At 41.1% G+C, this 27,490-nt stretch overlaps 1 protein-coding gene across 3 annotated transcripts in view; it reads right to left on the reverse strand.

The window, feature by feature from the left end:
* Positions 1-27,490, reverse strand: part of GHR (growth hormone receptor) — a 171,788-nt gene that overhangs the window by 15,592 nt on the left and 128,706 nt on the right. For 2 of the 3 annotated variants that reach the window (XM_070743396.1, XM_070743394.1), the window contains one exon: positions 2,968-3,094. In XM_070743396.1, the coding sequence (XP_070599497.1) occupies positions 2,968-3,094 (127 nt within the window). The remainder of the gene's footprint in view (positions 1-2,967; positions 3,095-27,490) is intronic. The other variant, XM_070743395.1, reaches the window with a different exon arrangement.

Consider the following 27,490-nt stretch of genomic DNA (forward strand, 5'->3'; position numbering starts at 1 on the left):
CAAAAATGTAGCTCGGGAGGATTGCTCTGTTTTAGCTGGCAGAGGCACCCTGAGCCGGTCCTACATTGTTGTTGTTGTTATTATTATTATTATTATTATTATTATTATTATTATTATTATTAATTAGATTTGTATGCCGCCCCTCTCCGTAGACTCGGGGCGGCTCACAACAGTGATAAAAACAATACATAATGACAAATCTAATAATTAAAATCTAAAATAGCAATTATACATATAAAAATCTAAAAGAGAAACCCCAGTGAATAAAAGCATACACACAGTCATGTTGTGCACAGAAACTTCGTTGTTTCCAAGGCGGCTCCATGGGCCAGATCTAAGCACCCTGTGGGCTGGATCTGGTCCACGGGCCTTGAGTTTGACACCCCTGCATTAGACCATTATCTATTTGAACCTGGGACACTACTGGTCAAGGAATCATTGCCAGCTAGAGTAGTCTACTGCTCTTGTGCAAATCCAATGAATTTCCAATGTTGCACTGAAACCACAGCAGAATGATGGCAGAAGAGGATAACTAAGGACAAGAAGGAATGGGATATATCCATTCTAATCTGGGAGTGGGGGATTGCTTCTTTGTTTATTTCTTCTGGTGCTCACTACACTTCAATAAAGGTATACATGATTTTACATACAGTATCATATAACAGATCTTGAACAGTGTTGGAAAAAGGGGGAAAACAAATAAGCAAGGAAGCTTTACTGGAACATCATGACATTATTAGGGACCCTGACCATCTTAAATGTTTAATTTAATTTAAAAAGAGGAAGGGCAACCAATGGCCAGCCCAAAGACTCACCAGTGTGGCCGAGCACAAAGCTTCCAATTTTTCATTTTTGTCTATTGTAAGTTTCCAATTTCTAATCTCTCAAAGTTTTTTCTGGAAATATTCGTTATGTTTAAAAGGAAAAGTCAGGGTTGAACTAGCATATATGAATATATTCTTCATCCTGGGAAAATGCTTCATCAACAGGGGTGAACTGCTACCAGTTTGGTCCAGTTCAAGTGTAGTGGTAGCAGCAGCACAAGGCTCTTTGCACCCGCCCAGATGTTGCCATTGTCTCATTTTTAACCCACCAAAGTCTTCTGCGCATATGCAGAGGGTGAAAAAGCACATACGATGGTGGTGCATGCGCGCTTCCAAACCGGTAGGAAAAGTAAGTAGATTTCACCACTGCTCATCAACCTTTCTGCTTACTTACTGTTAAATGTGCTAGTATTTTGAATGAGAAAAAGAGGGTGTTCTTGTTTAAGGCTTCACACTAGGAAAGGATACTATATACAAAATGTGTAATAATGACATGACCAAGCCTGTTAAGTGTTTAAGTTGGGTGTAAACCAGTGGTGGGTTTCTACTGGTTCTCCATCATGAAGCAAATCGGTAGCAGCGGTGTCAGGAGGCTCTGCCCACCTGCTGAACATCATCAAGGATGCTGTTTGCATGCGCAGAAGTGGCATGTGCATGCACATCTCTGAAACAGTAGCAAAGGTAAGTGAAACCCACCACTGGTGCAAACATGAAGTGTAATCAAATCATGTTCCAAAGCAACCTGCACAACAATTTCAATTGGCAGGATCTAAGAACAGGGCCTTCTCTGCTGTTGCCTCCATCCTTTTTTAAAAGGATTCAACCTTTCTAATGCCGTGACCCCTTAATACAGTTACGCATGTTGTAGTGACCCCCAACCAGTAGTACTCAGTAGTGGACAGTCTGGTACGCAGTCCCGGTTGGAAAAATAGAGATACACATGCATCTGCACGACTCTGACATGTACATGTGCACGCCCACATGAAATTACGCTTCTGCGCATGAAGCAAAATCTTATGCAAGGATGTTTGCACACATGAGATTTTTGGGGAATCTGTGCATGTGCAGAAGACGAATCTCATACCTGTGTGTACATGCTGGATGCGCCCGCGCTGGTGACCAGGAGCGTAGTGGTAGTGCTGGTGACCGGGAGCCCTTCACTGCCTCCAACCATAAGTCTAGCCCCAATTCTCCCAATGTCACGCTGTGTATTGCCAGCCCCAGAGACATTCAGAGACATTCAGTAATTAAATAGTTAACTCTGTGTATGTTAATTCAGCTCCGCCCACTATGATGTAAAATCCTGTCTAGATAGCCAGCATCACTTCCTCTCTTCTTGGGGAAGAAGGAGAAAATCTCCATCTTGCTTTTAACTCTCAAGCAATGTAGACGTATAGCAGAAGCCTGGAAACAGGCATAGCTAATTTATTGTTTTTATTAATAAAAGTAACTACATTTTTGAGCACCGTTTCTGTAACTTTATCCGCCGCCTCCAGATTTGATCTATTTGCAGCTCACGCGGGTTGTGATTGATCTCCATAATCTTGACCCCCAACAGGTCAGAGGGACACTCCCACTGTAAATGTCTGATTGGCTGGATTGTAAAAACATGTTCTAAGGCACCAGAATAGTCGGTTTAGTTCCAAACTCCATGGGAAAATTGTCTTTTCCCATGGTCTTAGGTGACCCCTGTGAAATAGTCATTCAACTCCCCCAAAGGGTCCCCACCACCAGGTTGAGAACCACTATCTTACTCTAATGTGACATCGGCCACCACCCTTCTGCCTTCTGGAGTAGAGTTAAGACCTGACTTAAACTCTTCTTTATCCAACCATGACATTAAGCTTGGTTGTTATTTAATGTGTCAAATGGAAATTTATCTTCTGATCCTCCAGACGATGCAGTAATGCATGACTTAATCCAGAGTACTTCGGGAGCTGGGCAGCATACAAATCTAATAAATTATTATTATTATTATTATAAATCCAAATAATAAATAAAAATCCAAATGATAAATAAAATAATAAGTACTTAAAAAAGATGTTCTCATAATTGAAAATAGGTCTTTGTTTTTTCAGTTCCAACAAAAATGGGAAAACATTTCAGGTAATAGATTTCAAGGGCAGGATTCATTTCTCAGTACCTTAAGAACAAAAGTTGAATTTTTCCTTGTTGAAATTCAAGAGGAAAATCATCTGTATCCCAATAACAAGAAAATGTTTCCATTTCAGGTGATTGACACTGAATTATAGCTGATTCTCCTGAAGCTGCTATAGGGAAGAAAAGAGGAAAAATGGGGAGGGGGATGAATAAGACAAGGGAACAGAGACAAATAAAATTCAGAAAGTCAAGACTGAAACATTAATCTGATCTTTTGTTATGCTGTTACATCAATTCCTTCGGAGAACAAGTGATCACTTTCCCCTGGCTCACTTAACTTCCAAAATATGTTTTGCTGTCCCCATAGCTAATCTCCACTGTCCTTTTATTAATTTATTAATTTATTATTTATCTATCTATCTATCTATCTATCTATCTATCTATCTATCTATCTATCTATCTATCTATCTATCTATCTATCTATCTATCTATTGTTAAGAGTTGAAAGGGACCATGGAGGCCATCGAGTTCAACCCCCTGCCCAAACAGGAACCCTATAGTACACCAGTCAAGTGGCAGTTCAATCTTCTCTTAAAAATGTCCAGAGTGTTGGAGTTCACAACGTCCGCTGGTAGGTTGTTCCATTGGTTGATCGCTCTGACTGTCAGGAAGTTCCTCCTTATCTCCATGTTGAATCTCTCCTTGGTCAGCTTCCAGCCGTTGTTCCTCGTCCGGCCCTCTGGTGCCCTGAAGAATAAAGTGATCCCCTCCTCTCTGTGACATCCCCTCGTATACTTGTAGACTGCTATCATGTCCGCTCTGGCCCTCCTTTTCTCTAGGCTATCCATGCCCAGTTCCCACAGTCTCTCTTCGTAAGTCTTGGTTTCCAATCCCTTAATCATCTTGGTTGCTCTTTTTTGCACCTTCTCCAGAGTTTCAATGTCTCTTTTGAAGTGTAGTGACCAGAACTGAATACAGTACTCCAGGTGTTTGTTGCTTGTAGCAGAGGATCTTTATTTTATATTCTGGGCAGGCTTCCCTTAAACACCTTCTTAATATCATCCGAAAAATTGTCCATCAATCACACAATGCTGTGCAAACCAAGTTGGGATAGGTAGCAAGTAAAATGAGAGAAAAGGCTCTTTATCTGCTGAATTCCAGCTCAGAGACCTGGAACCAAAGCCACCCCGAATCTATGGAGAGGGCCGGCATACAGATCTAATTAATTAATTAATTAATTAATTAATTAATTAATTAATTAATTAATAAACAAACAAACAAACAAACAAACAAACAAACAAAAACAGCTAACAGGCACATATACTGTATATACGCAGTTGTATACTTCTTTCAGCTGCTTCATTATGCAACCCCATTATCACTTGCAAACTGTTTAGGCAAGTTTTGAACATGGGTTTCATGCTGGATGATGTGCAAGGCAAGGCACAGGGTTGCACGAAGATGTTCCTGTATCTCTTCTCTCTCTCTCATACACCCCTCTTATTTTTTCTGCTCCACTTATACAGCCCCCACCATCATGATCAATTGTTCCACTCGCTGGACAGATCTAAATCTCTGAGCTGGAGATTGATTTGGAAAACTGGCAGAAAGAAGGAACAATCTTGATATGAAAGAGCCAGACTTTTCTATTGCCCAAATCAGAACAACTCTGTATAAGGCAACTGAGGGGGCTGGGGGGAAGTATGTCTACAAAAAAATGAGAAGTGATGAGAACGTAAACCGCTCCAAACTAGATTTATTCATTCATTCTGTTGTGATTCAGTCTGAGGCTCCTCAGGGAACGGCTGGAACTCTGCCGGCTCCATGCTCAGAGCGGGAGGACGAGGAACAGGAGGAGGAGGAGGACCAGGCAGACGGGGAAGAGGAATGTCAGGACGAGGAGGAGGGAGAACAGCCTGAGACCCCCCAGCGAGTAGCCTGGAGTCATTAGATGAGAACGCACAAGCCATCATAGATATGAGGCAGAGAAGGGCAGCACAACGAAGGGGACAATTAGCCAGGTATTTCCATCCCTAATAGGCAACAGCTGGGTTTGGGTGTGGTTCTCCTCAGAAAGGTTGAAAAGGCAGGCCCGCCCTTTCTGTATTGTGGAGAGTTATCTTTTGGGAGTCCTGTGACCTTGCTTCGATCCTTGGCGTCTCTGATCCTGGCTTGTGGCCTCGAAGGCTGAAAACTTGGGGGAGGCGTGGGTTTTATTATCTACAGTGGTGTGTGTGCCAGCAAGAAGCCTGTTGTATTGTCTGGCCGTCGTGACTCTTCTGTGAAGCTTCATAGCATTCCGGTTTGTAAGAACAGTTTTTGTTATCTGTGTTTGTTTTCAAAGATATAAAATGACTTTGCTTTTTACCAGCGTGTCTGGATACTCTTTTTAGTTGGTGTTGACGTCTGGGGGAAACCAGACAGAACACATTCATTCCTTCATTCCTTCATTCAATTTTTATGCCGCCCTTCTCCTTAGACTCAGGGCGGCTTACAACATGTTAGCAATAGCACTTTTTAACAGAGCCAGCATATTGCCCCCATAATCCGGGTCTTCATTTTATCCACCTCGGAACGATGGAAGGCTGAGTCAACCTTGAGCCGGTGATGAGATTTGAACCGCTGACCTTCAGATCTACAGTCAGCTTCAGTGGCCTGCAGTACAGCACTCTACCTGCTGCGCCACCCCGGCTCCATATTGCAGAAAATACGGCTTTAGCAATAGAGTGATCAACGCCTGGAACGCATTACCTGACTCTGTGGTTTCTTCCCCAAACCCCCAAATCTTTAACCTCAGATTGTCTACAGTTGACCTCTCCCCTTCTCTAAGAGGTTTGTAAGGGGCGTGCATAAGCGCACCATTGTGCCTACCGTCCATGTCCTACTGTCTTCTTTTATCATTATTTACTACTTATGTTATGCTTATACAAACTATGATCCTATATTTGTTCAAATAAATAAACAAATAAATAAATAAATAAATAGCCAAATTAACACCTGGTCTACGTTATCACCTCATCAACATCGAGGTCAGTGAAGTATGTAAGATTGCATCCACATGTCATATCCCAGTGATGGCAAACCTTTTTCCCCTCGGATGCTGAAAGAGCGCACACACACATTTTTGCACATGCATGCGTGCCCACACCCATAATTCAATGCCTGGTGAGGGTGAAAACAGCTTCCCCCTCCTTCCAGGAGGCTGTCTGGAGGCCAGAAACGGCCTGTTTCCCAACTTATGGTGGGTCCAGTAGGCTCATGTTTCACCCTGTCCAGGTTCCAAAGGCTTCCCTTAGAGCCGCGGGAGGGTAAAAATGCCCTCCCCCATCCCCCTGGGAGCCAAAAACACCCTTCCAGAGCCTCTGTGCAAGCCAAAAATTAGCTGGCCGGCACACATGCACATTGGAGCTGAGCTAGGGCAATGGCTCACGTGCCAGCAGATATGGCTCCGTGTGCCTCCTGTGGCACCCGTGCCACAGGTTCGCCATCACTGTCATAGCCTCTTGGCTAGGACAAAGAAACAGTTCATCAAACTGGAGCAACTAATGATGAGTTTGAGTTATTTCAAATATGAGTTTATTTGTTTGTTTATTTGTTTATTGATGATTGATTGATTGGTTGGATTTGTCTGCCGCCCCTCTCCGTAGACTTGGGCCAGCTAACAACAGTGATAAAAAACAGCATGTAACAATCCAATCCTAAAACAACTAAAAAAACCCTTATTATGAAACCAAACATACATACAAATATACCATGCGTAAATTGTAAAGGCCTAGGGGGAAAGAATATCTCAGTTCCCCCATGCCTGACGGCAGAGGTGGGTTTTAAGAAGCTTACGAAAGGCGAGGAGGGTGGGGGCAATTCTAATCTCTGGGGGGAGTTGGTTCCAGAGGGCCGGGGCTGCCACAGAGAAGGCTCTTCTCCTGGGTCCCGCCAAACGACATTGTTTAGTTGACGGGACCCGGAGAAGGCCCACTCTGTGGGACCTGACTGGTCACTGGGATTCGTACAGCAGAAGGCAGTCCCTGAGTTGGGAACAAGATGAAGGTGACATCATGGGGATGAAGGTGACATCATGGGGACATTTCAGGGAGGAAAAAGGCTGCTGGTGGCATGTCTATGCCACTGTTATGATACCGTAGAGAAAGGTCCTTTAACTCGAGTATCCTTGTGACATTCAACATTCAAGTAACCTCTGAAAGATGAATCTATTCTAATCCACCCTAACCCCAAATCACAATATGATGATCTAAGTCCCAGGCCTGCCGGAAAAGCCAGATTTTAACAGCTTTCCAGAAGACTGGTAAGGTAGGGATAATATGGATCTCTGGGGGCAGTTGATTCCACAAGGTTGGAGTCACCACAGCAAAGGCCCTTTCCCGTCCCCCCCAACCAAACAACATTGTTTGGCAGACAGGACCTGGAGAAGGCCAGCCCTGTGGGCTCATATTAGCCATTGAGGGGGTATGAGGCTGAAGGTGGTCCCATAAGTAGTCTGGCCCTGAGCCATGTAGGGCTTTAAAGGTGATAACAAACACCTTGAATTGCCGACTGGTAACCAATGAAGCTTGCGTAGAGTTGGAATAATACGGGTGTACTCTGCCGCACGAATCCCAGCGACCAGTTAGGTCCCACAGAGTTGGCCTTCTCCGGGTCCTGTCAACTAAACAATGTCGTTTGGCGGGACCCAGGGGAAGAGCCTTCTCTGTGGCAGCCCCGACCCTTTGGAACCAACTCCCCCCAGATATCAGAGTTGCCCCCATCCTCCTAGCCTTTCGTAAGCTCCTTAAAACCCACCTCTGTCGTCAGGCATGGGGGAATTGATACTTTCCCTCCCCCTAGGCTTATAAAATTTATGCATGGTATGCTAGTATGTATGATTGGTTTCTAAATTGGGGTTTTAAATTAACTTAAATATTAGATTTGTTTACATTGTATTATTATTGCTATGAGCTGCCCCGAGTCTGCGGAGAGGGGCGGCATATAAATCTGATTAATAAATAAATAAATAAATAAATAAATAAATAAATATCGCTCATGCAGCCGCATTTTGCACCACCTAAAGTGTCTGAACACTCTTCAAGCAACTCACTGCTGTATGGAACACATTGTATGCGTAGTATGCTATTGCTATTATCAAGCTGCTATTAACCCCAGGAGATAACAAAATCAATATTTTCATTTAATTGCCATCTGGAAGGTAACAATACACATCTTTAATTCTTCATCCCCACAATCCATACATACTTGCTAAATTACTTATAACTGAAATATACAATACCTGGTTCTCTTTTAAGAAGTGAATTTGTATATGGAAAAATGTGAAATTCAATAAAATCTTAAAATTGCTTGAACAGCTATTACTCACAACTGAAAAAAGAGAGAGAAACCAGCACCCATGTACAGCCATTGATTTTATATTATGAATGAAAGTCAACCATTCATAATATCGAAGTTAAAATCCCAGCTCAAATATCCACAACTTATACAGTATTTCAAGATGTAAGAAGAGTAACGCTAAACTTGTATAATATAAAAACTTTTAAAAGTTTTTTGCAGTAAAACCTTTTGACATTTTTAAAAACAAAAAGCAGCATTTGAGTATTTTCAATTAAAATGAATGAATGATTAGTTATCTAATTTTACTGGAGTGCCTGAGAAACTGTTCCTGGCCAAACATTACACAAGGCAGGCATAATCACAGAGGAAATATTTAAACCAGTAGTTCTCAGCATTATGTAGTTAGCAGAAAAGAATTCACACTAAATTCCAATGCTATTGGCAGGATTGGGTAGAAAGATTATAATCCAACAACATCTGGGATCTTAAAATTGAGAACCACTGCATGAATTTTAGTGGCTACCTATCTATTATTATTATTATTATTATTATTATTATTATTATTATTATTATTATTTATTAGATTTGTATGCCGCCCGTTTCCGTGGACTCGGGGCGGCTCACAACACAATAAAACAATTCATAACAAATCTAATAATATACAATTTAAAATAGTTAAAAAACCCCATTTTTAAGCAGACATACCTACAAACATACCATACATAAATCATATAGGCCCGGGGGAGATGTTTCAATTCCCCCATGCCTGACGACAAAGGTGGGTTTTGAGAAGTTTACGAAAGGCAAGGAGGGTAGGGGCAGTTCTAATCTCTGGGGGGAGCTGGTTCCAGAGAGTTGGGGCCGCCACAGAGAAGGCTCTTTCCCGGGGCCCGCCAACCGACATTGTTTAGTGGACGGGACCCGGAGAAGGCCGACTCTGTGGGACCTAATCGGTCGCTGGGATTTGTGCAGCAGAAGGCGGTCTCGGAGATATTCTGGTCCGATGCCATGAAGGGCTTTATAGGTCATAACCAACACTTTGAATTGTGCCCGGAAATTGATCGGCAACCAATGCAGACTGTGGAGTGTTGGTGTGACATGGGCATATTTGGGAAAGCCCATGATTGCTCTCGCAGCTGCATTCTGCACGATCTGAAGTTTCCGAACACTTTTCAAAGGTAGCCCCATGTAGAGAGCGTTACAGTAGTCGAGGATGGGCCTCAAGAGATGACTAAAGCATGCAGAGAATTGATTAGGAAAAGGTCTCTAACATAATCTTTTCTCAAGTCATTGAAAGTGAATACTTAAAGCAGCTTAAAGTGAATTCAGAAATAAAGGCTTGTGAGTGCAATTTCTTTAAAATAGGGCAATGTGGTTAAAATGCTTGGCACTGAACAGCAACGCAGCTGCCATATTTTTGTACCATTTCCAACTTCTGGACATTCTTCTATGGGGAATGCATTCCAAGAATGTAATTTGGAGGTAACTAGGTCATGAAAGAGAAGAGGCTAAGAAAAATAGCTGGCCACCAGCCAAAACAGGTAAAAGATCTTATAACCAGTTCTGTTTCCATCCTAATGTTCTTCAGATGAGATGATCTGCAATTAGTTAATTAATTAATCTGTAATAAGGCTCCGGCTTAGGCCCAGTACTCTTCAATATTTTCATAATTGACTTAGGTGAGGGAATAGAAAGGGAAATTAGAGAGCCTTGGTGGTGCAATGGTTAAGAGTCCAGTACTGAAAGCTACTTCAGCTGATCACCAGCTGCCAGCAGTTTGGCAGATCGAATCTCAGTAGGCTCAAGGTTGACTCAGTCTTCCATCCTTCCAAAGTCAGTAAAATGAGGACCCAGATTGTTGGGGGCAATATGCTTACTTTCTGTAAACTGCTTAGAGAGGGCTGTAAAGCACTGTGAAGCAGTATATAGGTTTAAACGCTATTGCTATAATGCTATTGCTATTTCCAAATTTGCAAATGACACTAAGTTGGCAGGAATAGTTAATACCCTACAATAGGGGTAGGTAAAGTTGGCTCTTCTATGACTTGTGGACTTCAACTCCCAGAATTCTTGAGCCAATCATGCTAGCTCAGGAATTTAGGGAGTTGAAGTCCACATGTCAAAGAAGAGCAAACTTTGCTTACCCATGGCTTAGAAGATAGGCTCAAGATCCAGATGGATCTTGACAGACTTGAGCACTGGGCCCTATCTAACAAAATGAAATTCAACGTAGAGAAAATTAAAGTCCTACACTTAGGTTAAAAAAAACCCAAAAGCATACATATAAACTGGGTGAAACCAGGCTGAAAGGGATCTTGGAGTGCTAGTGCAGTGATTTTCAACCTTTTTTGAGCCGCAGCACATTTTTTACATTTACAAAATCCTGGGGCACACCACCAACCAAAATGACACCCTAAGACACTCTCCTCTCTTTTTCCATCCCTGTCTCCCCCCCCCCGCTTGTGTGTGTGTGTGTATATATATACACTCTTGAACCATTTCCAAAAACAGGTGAGGGCTGGGTTTTTTCTCTCTCTTATTCTTTGGGTGCTTTTCATCATATGCTTTAAATCAAGAGTCACTTCTCTCTCTCTTTTGTTTATCTCTCTTTCCTCTCATTCTCTGTCTCAATCATTTTCTCATTTCTCTTTTTTCCTTCCCTTTTTGCTCATTTCTCTCTCTCTCCCTTCCTCTCCTTTTCTCTCTCTCTCTCTTGCTTTCTTTCTCTCTCTTTCTTGCTTTCTTTCTCTCTCACTCTTGCGTTCTTTCTCTCTCTCTCACTCTCTCCTTCTCTCTCAGCAAAAAGTTGCGAGACTGGAACCTGAGCTTCCTTCTTCGCGGCACACCTGACCGTCTCACGGCACACTAGTGTGCCACGGCAAACTGGTTGAAAAACACTGTCCTAGTGGACAACTAGTTAAACATGAGCCAGCAGAATGCTGCAGCAGCCAAAAAGTGATTTTACAATTGTGATTCATATTAAAATGAGAGATTAAAATGAGATGCTTTATCTCTCTGGCTTAAATGCAATTCATTAGTAACCCGACTGAAAACAACTGCATTGCTTTACAGTAAATAGCAACTGGTAATTTGCATACCACATGTTTCTACCTGACCTACTTTTTAAAAAGTGTGAGCAACAGGTCTTATAGAGAAAGTTGGTGACAAGTATGAAGGAGGAAACATGGGGCAATATTTGGCAACTTGGCGTCAAGGGCAATTTATGGTATCAGCTGTAGAAATGATTCAACCAGGAGGTGGCACTACAGAAGTACAATATAGATATGAAAAAGGGACAATCAACGTAACTTTCATCTTGATTGTAGCATCTAAATAAGTCACACTCACAGCAACAGGTTATACACAACTGTACAGCTTTTCATAACTACAGTTTTTAGTGGATCGGAGATTATGAGAACTGTAGCTTAAATATATCCAGAAATTACAAACAAATGCTTTAAAAAAGCAATAGTTGGCAGGGAAAAAAATTAAACCTTTACTGATAGTTAAGGATATCTTCCTTTATTCTACATTATGTTTTATTTTATTTGTGTTATTGTGAGTTTGCTCTGGAAGAGATAGGGCAGTAAATAAATACATTGCTGGAGGAATTCAGTGATGATGCTCCAGTACACTAGTTAACACAGTCACTGAGTAAAATAATCATATAGGCTACAAGGTGTCCTTCCAGGACCAAACAGCTCCATTGTATCATGACTGTCCATTAAGAGGTAGATGGATGGATGCATAGAAAGATTCATATCCTTCCTTTCTATCAATCTAGATCAGTGGTTCACAACCTTTTTTTGGCTATGCCCCAACTAAGCCTCTCTAAAATCCTGTAGCCTTCACCCCCTCCCCGACATATAATTCGTATTATTCAAAAAGTGAACAACTCAAGCGGAGAAAGCCTAAAAGGCCATTAACTAGGTTTAAACAATAGAATAGAATAGAATTTTATTGGCCAAGTGTGATTGAACACACAAGGAATTTGTCTTGGTGCATATGTTCCAAGATTCTAATTGCCCCCATTATTTTATTTATTTATTTATTTATTTTTATTTGTCATACAAATGTAGTACAGTGATCCCCCGATCATTGCGGGGGTTCCGTTCCAGGACCCCCCGCAACGAGCGGGTTTTCGCGAAGTAGCACTGCGGAAGTAAAAACACCATCTGCGCATGCGCAGATGGTGTTTTTACTTCCCAGCAGCGAGGAGCCGAAGATTGGGGTTTCCCCGCCGCCCACGCAAACTCCTCGCTGCTGCCGCGCCCGCCGCTCGCCCGCCTTGAAAGGGAAAGCCCCCCCAGGCCGGCTCCAATCCCCCCAGGCCGGCTCCGATCCCCCAGGCCGGCTCCGATCGTTTTAAAACAGGCGCGCCGTTTCTCCGCTGACTCCTGGCGAACTTCCCCGCTTTAGGAGTCAGCGGAGAAGCGGCACGCCTGTTTTAAAACGATCGGAGCCGGCCTGGGGGGGCTTTCCAGCAACCCCCGAGCCCGGGTTGGGGGCTCGGGGGTTGCTGGAAAGCCCTCCCAGGCCGGCTCCGATCGTTTTAAAACAGGCGCGCCGCTTCTCCGCTGACTCCTGGCGAACTTCCCCGCTTTAGGAGTCAGCGGAGAAGCCGCGCGCCTGTTTTAAAAGATCGGAGCCGGCCTGGGGGGGTCAGCGGGGTTCCTCTCTCGACCGTTCCTCTCTCGACCGCAGCCGAGCTTCCCTCGGCCCCCTTTGGCCCCGTCGCCTCCTCCCCGCCTGCTTTTCCTCGCCAAGCGCACGAAAAAAAAGAGAGAAGGCTTCTGCCAGAAGCCGGGTGACGCCGGAGGAGCTCCGAAAGCCGGAGAAGAAGAGTCTCGCAGGCGGGGAGGAGGCGACGGGGCCAAAGGGGGCCGAGGGAAGCTCGGCTGCGGTCGAGAGAGGAACGGCTCGGGCTCGCCGCAAGAAAAAAAAGAGAGAAGGCTTCGACCAGAAGCCAGGTGACGCCGGAGGAGCTCCGAAAGCCGGCTAGCGGCTTTCCCCCCGCAAGAACTCTTGAGAGGAACAGCAAAAAGGCCACTCAGGCGCGTCTCCTGAGGGGAAGCCAGCATGGCGAGCGACGGAGCGGCATGAATGGGCGGCCACAAGAGCCTGATGTTGGCGGAATTGGGGACCAGCGAGGAGCCGAAGAAACCCGCTGCCCACGGAAAGGGGAAACACGGATGTTCGGCTCCTCGCTGCTGCTGGTGCGGCCGCTGCTTGTCCGCGCGCCCGCCGCCCGCCCTTCGCCCGCCCACGCCGTTGCTCGCGCCACTCAGCTGGGAAGCGGGGCTGGGGTTTCCCCACCGCCCACGCAAAGGGGAAACCCCGGCAAGAGGGGGAAGACCTAGGGAAGCCGCCCAGCAGCTGATCTGCCCGGCAAACTCCACCATCTACGCATGCGTGGCCATAGAAAGAAAAGGGCGCGCATGCGCAGATGGTGTTGTTTACTTCCGGGTTGAAAAATCGCAAATTAGCCTGTTCGCAATGGTCGGGAACGCAATAACCGGGGGATCACTGTATTGTATTGTAGTATGTTTAACATAATATAAGGATAAAGTAGAGATAGAAAAGACAAAAACACATCAGGACAGGAACGGTAGGCACAAAGGTGCACTTATGCACGCACGCCCCTTACAAACCTCTTAGAAAAGGGGAGAGGTCTATTGTAGATAATGTAAGGTTGAAGATTTTGGGATTGGGGTAAGAAACAACAGAGTCCGGTAGTGAATTCCAGGCGCTGACTATTGCTGAAATTGTATTTTCTGCAGTCTAGTTTGGAGAGATTTACATTTAGTTTGTATCTATTACATGGTGTTGTTGTTAAAGGTGAAGTAGTTGCCAACAGAGAGTACATTGTGATGTATGATTTTATGAACAACAGTTAAATCAGTTCAGAGGCAGCATAGCTGTAAATTTTCTAAACATGGTAATTGAAGTCTGGAGGAGTAAGGTAATTTGTTGTGTGAGGAGGAGTGGAGGACTCTTCTTGTGAAGTATTTCTGGACTCCTTCAATTGTATTAATGTCTGTTATGCAGTGAGGATTCCAGACAGGTGAGCTGTATTCAAGAATTGGTCTGACAACTGTTTTGTATGCCCTGGTTAGTAGATCAGTGCTTCTAGAGAAGAAGCTGCGTAGAATTAAGTTTGTGACTCTTAGTGCTTTTTTGGCAATGCTGTTGCAGTGGGCTCTGGCACTCAGGTCATTGGAAATGAGTACTCCAAGGTCTCTGACTGAGTGAGGGTCTTCTGCGAGTTCAGTTTGTCCAAGTGTGTATTTAGTATTCGGATTCTTTTTACCAATGTGTAGGACAGAGCATTTGTTGGATGAGATTTGCAGTAATCCCCTGTGGGGCGTGGGCCCCACCTTGGGAATCAGGGACTTATTTATTTATTAGATTTGTATGCCGTCCCTCTCCGTAGACTCGGGGCGGCTCACAACAATAACAAGAACAATGTAAGAACAAATCTAATAATTTAAAAAACACTAAAAAACCCATTATTAAAAGCAAACACACACACAAATATTCCATGTATAAACTGTATAGGCCCGGGGGAGATGTGTCAGTTCCCCCATGCCTGACAGCAGAGATGGGTCTTAAGAACTTTACGAAAGGCAAGGAGGGTGGGGGCAGTTCTAATCTCCGGGGAGAGCTGGTTCCAGAGGGTCGGGACCGCCACAGAGAAGGCTCCTAGATCCTATGAAAAGGGACCAGAACCTCAAAAATATTGAGTGGTAGCTAATTTTTACCTTTCACCCTTTCATCAAAGGGATTAAAGGGAGTGCAGTAATGAATTCTATTAGAAGTATAAATTGTCTATAAGTATGGAGGGTTCATACAAACAACATGGAGCACTCATTGTTACTTAAAAAAGAGCAGGCCTTGGCATGATTTTCATTGCATGACACAATAAAAACAAGGTTGAAATGCAATTATTCCTTAATTGGTTGTTGGCATAGTTTTTCCATTGAAACATTTTCTTTTAAAATAAAATCATTAGCAGTACGTTTATCTATAACTAAAAAATTAGAAACAGTGGCTCTGGAGCAGACAAAAACTTTCTTCTGAATAAAACAATAAAGGTATATTAAGGCCAGAACAGTCAATTTTTATTGAAACAAGGTCATGCTTGGCTTTTAATTTTTCCAATGGAAGCTTCTTCTAATAAATAGTTAGGGTCATGATAATGAAGTGTGTAGAGAAAAACCTGAATTTGACATGATTTAATTACAATTGAATGAAAGACTCCTGCTATTAGTTTACCTCATATATTTAACAATTTTCCTCTGCTGCATAAATATTATGGTTTTGCAGCAGCATTAAGTGTTATTTTTAAGAAACAGCATCACTAAATCAAACTTAGAATACATTAACCCTATCTGGTTAGTGTTGTGGTTCCGTCTGAGGCCCCTCCGGGAACGGCTGATCTTCTGTCGGTTTCCAGCTCAGAGGGAGAGGCTGAGGAACAGGAGGTGCAGGCAGACGAGGAGGAGGAATCCCAGGCTGAAGAAGAGGGAGGACAGCCAGAGTCCCACCAGGGGGAGCTCTCCCCAGCAAGCAGCCTGGATTCCTTAGAGGAAAATGCACAAGCCATAATTGATCTGCGACAAAGAAGAGCTACTCAGAGACGGAATCAATTGGCTAAGTACTTTCAGCATTAAAGTGGCAACAGCTGGGTTTGGGTGTGGTGCTCTTGGGAAAGGCTAAAAGGCAGACCCACCCTTCCTGGCTTGTGGAGTTTTATCTTTGAGAGTCGTGGGACCTGGCTGTGAACTTTGGCGTCTTGGAATCCTGGTTTGTGCCTTTGACTATTGAAACCTTGGGGGTGTGTGCCAGCAAGAAGCTTGCTGTATTGTCTGGACATCAGGACCCTGCTGTAACGTATTATAGCCTGTCTGTTGGGAAGAACAGGTTTTCCTCTGTGCTTATTTTTTCCAGTTATAAAATACTTTTGGCTTTTACCAGAGTGTCTGGCTGTTTTTTCCAGTTGGTGTTGAGGTCTGGGGGGAACCCAGACAGAACAGTTAGTATTATTGTTGTTAGCCGCCCCGACTCTCCGGAGAGGGGCGGCATACAAATCCAATTAAATAATAATAATAATAATAATAATAATAATAATAATAATAATAATAATAATATTTGAGATGGGCTGAAAAGTATTCTGGCAGAAGGCAATGGAAACAAATTCTGTATTGTGTCAAAACCAGATGTATTCGTATAGACCAGGGGTCTTCAACCGTGGCAATTTTAATACTTGGAGACTTCAATTCACAGAACTCTGGGAGTTGAAGTTCACAAGTCTTAAAGTTGCTAAGATTAGAGTCCCTGATACAGACCAATGGTTGAGATCTAAGAGAGTTTTTCTCTTTTGCAACTGTTTTGGTGGTCCTTCTGGGCATCATATTTATTTTATTTGTATCTTTCCTTTAATGTTTTCATAAATACCTCAAGGTGGTGGTGAACATATAGCCGCCCCGAGTCTGCAGAGAGGGGCGGCATACAAATCCAATAAATAATAATATACAATATTCTTATTTTGTGAGATGCACTGGGCTGAGAGAGAATGACTAGCCCAAAATCACTCAGGCAGCTTTCATCATCATCATCATCATCATCATCATCATCATCATCATCATCATAATCATTTATTAGATTTGTATGCCGCCCCTCTCCGAAGACTCGGGGCGGCTCACAACAGTAATAAAAAACCAGGCACCGGCACATCACTTTGACTGCTTTCATGCTTAAAGTGGGACTAGAACTCATAAACTCTTGGTTTCTAAGACAGCACCTTATCCTCTAAACCAAATAGGCTCTCTATTCAAATATTTTGGAGAGCTACCTACAGCTCAGTTCTGAAGGAGCTGGCAGAAGCAATGGTTCAGAACCGCTGAACCATACATTCCATAGATCCTAGAGCACCCTGGAACTACCAGAAGACTGGAAAACAGTTCATTGGATACCCATCTTCAAAAGGGGAAAAACAGATTTAAGAAACTACAGACCAATCAGTTTGACATCAATACCTGGGATGATCTTAGAAAAGATACTCCAGCAATGGAATTGTGAACATCTACAAACAAGCAAAGTTATTACTAGAAGCCAGCATGGGTTTGTCAAAAATAGATCATGCCAGACAAACCTTATAGCATTATTTGACAAAGTGGTTAAACTAAGTAGGTCATTGAAATGATCCACTGCAGGCATGGCTGACTTAGACTTCAATACTTAGACTTCAACTTAGACTTTCTGCTTGTTATACCTCTAGCTATGCAGCCAAGTAGGATGCTTGGCTGCATAGCTAGAAGTATAACAAGCAGGAAGAGGGAGATTATGATCCCGCTATATAGAGTGCTGGTGAGACCACAGTTGGAATACTGTGTTCAGTTCTGGAGACCTCACCTACAAAAAGATATTGACAAAATTGAACGGGTCCAAAGACGGGCTACAAGAATGGTGGAAGGTCTTAAGCATAAAACGTATCAGGAAAGACTTCATGAACTCAATCTGTATAGTCTGGAGCAGTGTTTCCCAACCTTGGCAACTTGAAGATATTTGGACTTCAACTCCCAGAATCCCCCAGCCAGAAAGCTGGCTGGGGAATTCTGGGAGTTGAAGTCCAAATGTCTTCAAGTTGCCAAGGTTGGGAAACACTGGTCTGGAGGACAGAAGGAAAAGGGGGGACATGATCGAAACATTTAAATATGTTAAAGGGTTAAATAAGTTTCAGGAGGGAAGTGTTTTTAATAGGAAAGTGAACACAAGAACAAGGGGACACAATCTGAAGTTAGTTGGGGGAAAGATCAAAAGCAACATGAGAAAATATTATTTTACTGAAAGAGTAGTAGATCCTTGGAACAAACTTCCAGCAGACGTGGTTGGTAAATCCACAGTAACTGAATTTAAACATGCCTGGGATAAACATATATCCATTGTAAGATAAAATACAGAAAATAGTATAAGGGCAGACTAGATGGATCATGAGGTCTTTTTCTGCCGTCAGTCTTCTATGTTTCTAATAAGACATTTGACAAAGTAGACCACAGACTGTTTCTTGGAAAGTTAGTAAAATGTGGGATAGACAGCATCACCACCAGAAGGATTTATAACTGGCCAATCACATTCAACATGTAGTCCTTAATGCAACTATATCACCAGTTTTTAACAGGCAGATAGAAATGGAAGTCATCTAATTTGCAGATACCAAGCTTTCCTTAGAAGGCTTAAGATTCAGAAGGATAGTGACAGACTTGAATACTGGGCCCTATCTAACAAAATGCAATTCAGTGGTGAGAAAATGTAACCTTACAATTAGGCAAGGTATAAAATAGGTGGCACCTGACTCAACAGCAGTAACTGTGAGATGTATCTAGGGGTCCTAGAGAATAACTAGAGATGCCACTACACATCTAGATCACATGGAGCGATAGTATCACTTTATAATGCAGTGGCAAGACTACACTTGCAATACTGAGCCCAGTTTTGATCATTATAGTACAAAAAATAAATGTCAATAGTATAAAAAGAGAAGAGCATCAAAGAAGAAAAGAGCAGAGAAGAGCAACAAAGGATAATAAGTATTTTGTAGGGAACTGCTATGTCTAGTTTTACAAGGGCAAAGGGTGACATGTTATCAGCCTTCCAACTTTGAGGGGATGCTATTCTCCAAAGCACCTGAGGACAGGACAAGTAACTCTTGGAAACTTATCAAAGAAAGATAGAATCTAGAATTAAGAAGAAATTTTCTGTCAGTGAAAACAATTAATCATTATAATGGCTTGCCTCAAGAAGCCATGGGTGCTTACCACTGGAGATTTTAACAAAAATTTGGGCAGCATTTTTTCCAGAATAGTATTGAATCACTTGTTTGAGGAGGGTTGGGTTAGAAGACTTCCAAGGTCTCTTCCAACTCTATTATCCTGCATTTTGTAGCTCAAACTGAGCACCCTCATAATATAGGACCTGATCAGGATCTTCTTTAATGTCTAACTAAGACCCTCTCTGTAATTCTACCTTTACCCTGCATCCGTTAAGAAAGTATCATTCTTATAATACATTCATACTAACACCTAGGCTTCAAAAACAGAATGAGAAATATCATAGGTGTCCTCCTACATCTTCAACTGAAATTGGAACAACATCTGTCAGCTGTAGCTAGGGGGGCCTTTGCACAGGTTTGCCTGGTGTACCAATTGCGACCCTATTTGGATCAGAAGGCTCTTCTAATAGTCACTCATGCCCTTATCACCTCATGGTTAGACTATTACAATGCGCTCTACATGGGGCTACCCCTGAAAAGCGTTTAGAGACTACAATTGGTCCAGAATATAGCCGTACAAGCTGTTGTGGGTGCACTTTGGTACACCCGCATCACATCAACTCTCTGCAAGCTGCATTGGCTCCCCATCAGTCTCCAGACGCAATTCAAGGTGTTGGTTGTTACCTATAAAGCCCAACATGGCTTAGGACCAGACTATCTTTGGGACCACCTTCTATCACATAGCTCCCAGCGACCAATAAGGGCCCACAGAGTTGGCCTTTTCCAGGTCCCATCAGGTAAACAATGTCGGTTGGCGGGGCCACGGGGGAAGGCCTTCTCTGTAGCTGCTCCAGCTCTCTGGAACAGCTACCTCCTGAGATTTGTACTGCCCCCACACTAGTGGCCTTCCGGAAAGCTATAAAGACCTGGCTTTTCCGGCAGGCCTGGGGCCATTGACCAGGTGATCCATCACCGAGATCTCGCCATAAAAGATATGCATTGTTTTACTGTGGGTTTTAAACTGTTAAATTGTCTTTTAGCTATTTTTAAAATATGTATATTATATATTTTGTTCCTTCTGATTGTGAGCTGCCCTTAGGGAGTTGGGCAGCATACAGATGGGACTAATAAATAATAAATAAAATAAATGAGTGAACCCAGAATAGTAACACACGACAACAGTCCTAACTATTATTAGTTTAATATGCATTACACCTTTCTTCATTCTTTCTGACGAATAACTTACTAACTAAATTACTGCTATAAATCTCATACTTCATTTTCTCTGACAAAATGGGACAATGAAATATTCACTCTTAAATTACCTTAGGGATGAATGAATACGTATGCACTGGAAGCAATTTCCTGGAATTAGCAGCTTGGCTCAGATCAGGATTTGGGGCTGAAGATTAACTGCCCTGCATGCTAATGACGTTAAGCTGTCTATTAAGATTTTGTTATTATCTGATATCCTCCCCCATTGGAGAGAGAGAATTACAGGACTTGTCTTATGATTCATTAGGTGAAATACATATACAGTAATATTTAGCAACACAGTTCCAATTACAACGTTGTAAAACCTTCCTTGGAGTCAGTTTGCTGCACTGGTCATTGGTACGATTTCATGGGTGTTGAATTATTAAATGCCTGAAATGCCATTTTGGAAAGAAGTCAAAATATGCTTTGCCTACTTACAACTTTAAAATATAATTTAGAATAGTATATTTTTGATACATCCATGAAGTATGTGTGCAAACATGAGGGTTGTGAAATTGTACCTAACATATCTTGAGCAGCTGCTGTGTCTAAAAGGCAACATGCAAGTATTTTTTTAAAAAAACCAATAAATGCATAAATCATAAGGTATCAGATGCTAGACCAGCACAATTTGTTTTAATTTTTTCTAGTGTGATCATAGCTAGGTAGAGAACTATAAATATTAGGTCTCTTTACCGCATCTTAACATTTTTAAAAAATCTTGACTATATATTAAAATATCGATTAAGAATAATATAATATCAACTTTTGTGGAGGACGTAGGTTTGGATAAGGATGTGATTTTTTTTTTACTATTTACTATGAATCTCTTCTGCAGTGGTTAACCACATAAAATAGCCAACAATTTAGGCTAGTGAATAACATTATTAATGTATTATTGTGTTGCACGTAACCTGAGAACTGGGCTAAATAATTCATGATTACATGACCATGGTTTGCCATGAGTAAATGAATCATAATTTAACTGAATTCATCTATGGAACTCAGCCAACCTTGCTGGAAGATATAATCTAGGATGAAAACAAAGTAAATAATTAAGCTAAACAATATAGAATGGTCATACATACAGAGTGTCAGTACTAGGCGGCACTAAATATAGGTAGAACTTGCCGTAAGTGGAACAGTATGCCTTCTTTTGAAGAATATGACAAATTGAAGAAAGGAACAAAACAAAAATCTTCTTATTGTATACAGATATTGCACATTTATCAACAATGGGTCTATCTTTGATGAAACTGAAGCCATGTTAAAAGATCATTTCAAGCTATTGGGTTATCTTTCTGGCTGAGAATTCCAGATGCTACAGGTTCTAAATTATCTCAAGGATTGAGGTGTTTGGAAGATTTTGGCCCACATCTTGGACAATGTCACAGATCTTCCTTCAAAAATAACTATGTTTTTTTTAAAAAATCCATTTTACTAGAAACCTTGTTGAAATATCTGTGTTATCTGTAAACATCGGCAGATCCATTAGCTCAGTGTGCCTTGCCTAAACGGAAGCCAAACCAGATAGATAGATTAAAAGCCCTTTACTTATGTACACAAGTAAGGAGAGGCGAGAGGAGTAGCTTAAAAAGGTAGAAAATCACTTTATATATATAGTTCAAACATACTGCATTTGGAATGAGTTCTTTCATTAGTAAAAGTCATTTGACTCATTGCTGACATTGCTCATATAGCATTCTATAATATTTTTATTTGGAATAGATCCGCATAAGCAATATAAAATATTCAAAATCTTTTCTAATATCACCATAAGCATTGTTTAGATCAGTATCAAATGCTACTACTGCAATAAAATCTATAATACATACTGATCCTGTCTTTTGAGCAAGCATGCAGATTGCTTCATCACAAAATCAAACTCTCTAGCACAAAGTTTTATTTCTATCCTAGTTTTAAAAAAAGGAGAAAAAAGAACCCTATAGCCAGAAAATTCTACCAGGAACATTCAAAAATACATTGAACTTTGCCATCTACTGCATAACATCAGTTTTTATTATCCTTGTCAACTATCTGTTCTAATCTGTTTGTAGTATTTTTGCCATGAAAGTTTCAATTTTGTCAATAAAAAGAATCTGCCTTCTGCCCCTTGTATGGCTAAAAAGAGCACTGATTTAATCAAGTGTTTATTCATGCAACTGACTTTTTGATAATGATTATCTAGAAATATGAACTGCAAGCAGAAACTAAGTAGCAATAATAAATACAAAGAGATAATGAGAGGTGAATTCTGAAGTGCAAGCAATGGAAAATTGTAAACGAAATAGATACAGCAGTTGGAGACATCAAAACTGAAACTCAGCAGAAAAAATATGTGCAGTTACAAATGGAAAAAAGCCTTAACTTAGATATTATCCTAGCATGGAAGAAAAAAGTTTTGATTAATTAGATATAATGCATTTAGGGTTGTTAAATACAGTGATTAATTAATTCAGTTTGGAATCAACTCCAGAAAAATCTGAATTGATCATCAGAGTGTTAGCATCATATAGACTTTTAGGATTATAGCATAAGAAACACCTAAAAGAAATTCTGATTTGTAACTCATGTTTTTGTGTTATGAACTTATTCCTTTTTTGAAAAAACAATTTTATTTTTTATTTGGCAGCAAATCAATCTGAAACCAATGAGCAACTCTTCCATTTGTTAATCTCCCCAATTCAGGCTGAACGGAGTGCTGAACAAAAGACTGTTAACATTAGGATTCATACACGAAGACATAGTCCTCTGATTATAGAGATTTTATAGTGCTTCAAAAATACAAATTAGTCCTTTGAATCCAACATGAAATAGATTGAAAGTACAGTATAGCAATGGCAGGACTCCATCTTTAACCTAGTGGGAAAATTGATTCTTTAGGTAGAAGTTCCCAGCTCAATATATATTAAAAGAAGTGCAAATAACAGTAAAGAAGCAGTCCTTAACTCAGCATTTAGGAGTAAGCAGTACAGCAAAATGAATCCATGGCCCAACTAATTGAGTAACCATTTCCTTTGATCCATGCCATTAGTATGTAAAGGAGGGCAGGGACAGGGGTTGGGGGAGATTGTGGGAAGACTCCATGCATAGAACCTTGGTCACAAAAATTATCTGAACTAAATTTCTCACGAAGTTCCCAGTTCATTAAGAGAACAAAGAACTTTGGCATAAATTCCCTTGACCTTGGCTCACTGGTTATGTGAAAGGGAAGACTGACAAATAAAGATAACTCTTAAATGCAGGAAGACTTAGGCTTAAAATCTGCTATTAGAGTCCCTTTAACACCCACCCACCCCATGTATGCAATTAACTGACTCCTGTTGACCTCTATTTTATGATCCTGTTTATTTGAACAATCTGAGAGACGCCCAACTATTTCAGGTCATAGGGCTTTCAAATAACAATGCCAAAATCAAGAATGGATGCTTAAGCCAAACCAATATGTGATATTCAGCCTTTTCCCCAATAGGGCCACAATGTAATGCCATACAACAGTAATTGCAGGATCAAAGTAGATGCCTAGCTTAATAATCTCTCTCTTGGTTATCAGGCTGTGGAAAAATGAACAGAAAATGTCAGTCATGTCAGTAAGAAAAGGGTATTGGAATATGCCAGATTCTGGGTTTTTGCTACAGAGTTCACTGGTTGATAGATGATCAGTATCTCAAAACATTTTAGTAATTTGCTTGACAAATTGGTGAAGGTAAAACTGAAAGGTAACCTTCACAGAAGAAAAGTGAGAAATAAACTAAGCAATTAAAAAATTGCATCATCACCACTCTTCTTCCTACTACATTTTTATTGTGCCTTTTATATATATATATATATATATATATATATATATATATATATATATATATATATATATATAAAACATTTGACATATATATATATATATATATATATGCGGTATATATGGTATATATATATATTAGTGTTTTTATATATATAATGTATGTATGTATGTATGTATGTGTATGTATGTGTGTGTGTGTGTATATGTAAGATTTTCATGGGTACAGGTATGAAGATCTTGGCATATTCGGGTTTCTTCCCGTATAAGTTTTAGAGAATCCTGGTGACGTTTTGACAAAATCCCACTTGTCTTCTTCAGGCTGGTGCTTTCGGCTTTGTCCTTGGGCGAACAAAGCATGATCTGAGCTGCCGTCCCTCTATAAATACTGGTGAGTAGGTATGGAGTGGTGGCTCAGCTGCTTCAAGCTCTGTTGAAACTTCTTGGTTAGTTGGTGGGGTAACATCTTGAGTAATTGATGCAACTGATGTATGCAGATTAGTTGATGTTTGCGTATTAGGGGTAACATCCTGAGTAGTTGTGGCAGTTGGAGCCTTCAGATTAGTCAGCTGTTTTGTATTGGTACAACCATCACCCAGAAGCCAAACCACAGCAGCACCTCCAACTGCTGCAGCCCCCTCTGACACACACACAAAGCAAACTGACACACCGCATAAGCACATGGCCAGACCACAAACGCGCAACCAAACCAAAACCCAGGATGTTACACCTCAGACATACATTATAAAAAATCTGACTAGTCTGCAGGCTCCAACTGCCACAACTACTCAGGATGTTACTCCTAATCTGCAAACATCAATTAATCTGCATACAACAATTGCATAATACCAATAAAACCACCACCCAGAAGCTAAACTACAGATATATATATTTCAAGGTGGCAAATAAAAGCAATATACCTGCCTCCTGTTTCAACAGCCCTGTCAGGTGGGTTGGGCTAAGAGAGATTGACAGTCTCAAAGTTACCCAGCCAATTTTCATGCCCAAAGTAGAATTAGACCTCATAGCTTCCTGGCTCCTAGGCCAATACATTTACCCCTACACCAAACTGGCTCTCTCCAAGAAAAATGGAAGTAAAATAAAGTGCTTGTACAAATACACAACCCATCTACATCTTGTTTGAAGATGTGAGTCTGCTTATCCCCTTTTGGGCTAGTAAGATTTATGTCTGGTTATGATTGGGTAGTATCGATTGTTTCTAAATGATAGTGGGTTTTTAGCTATAGTTTTAATTATTGGATTTGTACTGCATTGTTTATTGTTGTTGAGAGCTGCCCTGAATCTTCGGAGAGAGGCGGCATACAAATCTAATAAATAATAATAATAATAACAACAACAACAACAACAACAACAACAACAAAACAACAACAACAACAACAACAACAACAATAATAATAATCATCAAAAACCTAACCCATCTACTGGGGTTATGCATTATTGCAAATTACATGCTCATTTATCTGAATGGACAATTAAAAATAATCATCATCACAGCAGTTCCTGTGGGAAGAATATCAAAGTTATTGAACCTTCTATCCCCTTGAAAGAAATGCGAGAACATTTAAAGCCCAGTAGCTGGAGTTGGACATGGAGTTCCCAACAAAGGGAAACAGACTGTCTACATATTTCATAGACAGGGAAACTTACTGTAATTTGGAATACAATGTATTAACTCAGCATGAGTTTAAGTAAGGAGCTCTGTTCGGAGTGATACAAATATTGCTATATTCTGAAACTCACAAAACGTTCATGATTTTGGAGTGTTCAGATTAATCAAAACCTCCAATTAACCAATGATTTAAAGAGCAAGAAGGAACAGTATGTACAATAGGGAATAAGGGACATTTTTGAGTTTTAAGCCTTTGTCTTAATGTGTGAACCAATCAAAATATAAGCAATTTCCCATTACGGTTGTTTTTTTTCTCTTTCTTTGTGATTTGTTTAGCATCAAGAAAACAATATTTATTATTTATTTATTTTTTAAATTAAATTTGTATGCCGCCCCTCTCCGTAGACTCGGGGCGGCTCACAGCAATAGTAAACACAATGCAAAATACAAATCTAATATTTAAAAACTAAAAACCCCATAATTAAAAAACATACACACAACATACCATACACGAATTATATAGGCCTGGGGAATAGTCTATAACTAATGAACTTAACTTACAAGCTTTCCTGATTTAATGGCTCACATGTCCTCTTGACAGAAAGCAAATAAAGAACAACAATGCCAACACAAGAAAAATACAGGCAAATAGAGCAACATCAAAGTAAAAGCATTTATGCGTATAAGAGGTAGGTCTCTGCTGGTCTGGACTCGTTCTATAGAACTGGTAGCGGGAATTTTTACCCCCGCTCACCGAAGCAGCAGTGATGGCCACCATCATGTTTTTCACTCCTGCGCATGCACAGAAGATGGATTAGCAGCATTGCGCCAATGCGGTGCAGGAGGAGGTGAACCAACAGCAAGGTATGTCAAAACCCACTCCTGATTTATTTATTTATTTTATTTATTTATCAGATTTGTATGCCGCCCCTCTCCATAGACTCAGGGCAGCTAACAACAATAATAAGACAATATAAACAAATCTAATATTTAAGTTAATTTAAAAACCTTAATTTAAGAAACCAATCATACATACAGACATACCATGCATAAATTTTATAAGCCTAGGGGGAAGGGAAAGTCTCAATTCCCCCATGCATGACGACAGAGGTGGGTTTTAAGGAGCTTACGAAAGGCAAGGAGGGTGGGGGCAACTCTGATATCTGGGGGGTTGGTTCCAAAGGGTTAGGGCCGCCACAGAGAAGGCTCTTCTCCTGGGTCCCGCCAAATGACATTGTTTAGTTGATGGGACCCGGAGAAGGTCAACTCTGTGAGACCTAACTGGTCGCTGGGATTCGTGCAGCAGAAGGCGGTCCCAGAGATATTCTGGTCCGATGCCATGAAGGGCTTTATAGGTCATAACTGATGCATATTATATAAAATCAAGATGTGTTTGGGGTGACTGCAAACTTCAGATAAGATCTGAATTCTTGAGTTATTGACAACTGACTGATGGCACAGGGGAATATAAGATTGGATCACAATTTCTTTGTCTCTTTTCAGTATGGTCTCTCTATATATATACTGTATATTACTTTCACTTAGTTTGGATGAGTTAAAATAATATATCAGAGTACAGCAGACAAGTGAAGATGAAATTATAAAATTTCTACTGGGTGGATTTTTATTTTTTCTGGTTCAGTGGATGCTGTTATAGAGTAGCCTATCTCGGCAAAAGAAATAATGATTCTAATTATGTTTTGTGCTTATTTGTGATATATGGCTACAAATTACCTATGGGACCGCCTCTTGCCTTATGTATCCCAATGACC

Source organism: Erythrolamprus reginae, chromosome 2 (genome assembly GCF_031021105.1).
Source record: "Erythrolamprus reginae isolate rEryReg1 chromosome 2, rEryReg1.hap1, whole genome shotgun sequence".
NCBI classification, from domain to species: domain Eukaryota; kingdom Metazoa; phylum Chordata; class Lepidosauria; order Squamata; family Dipsadidae; genus Erythrolamprus; species Erythrolamprus reginae.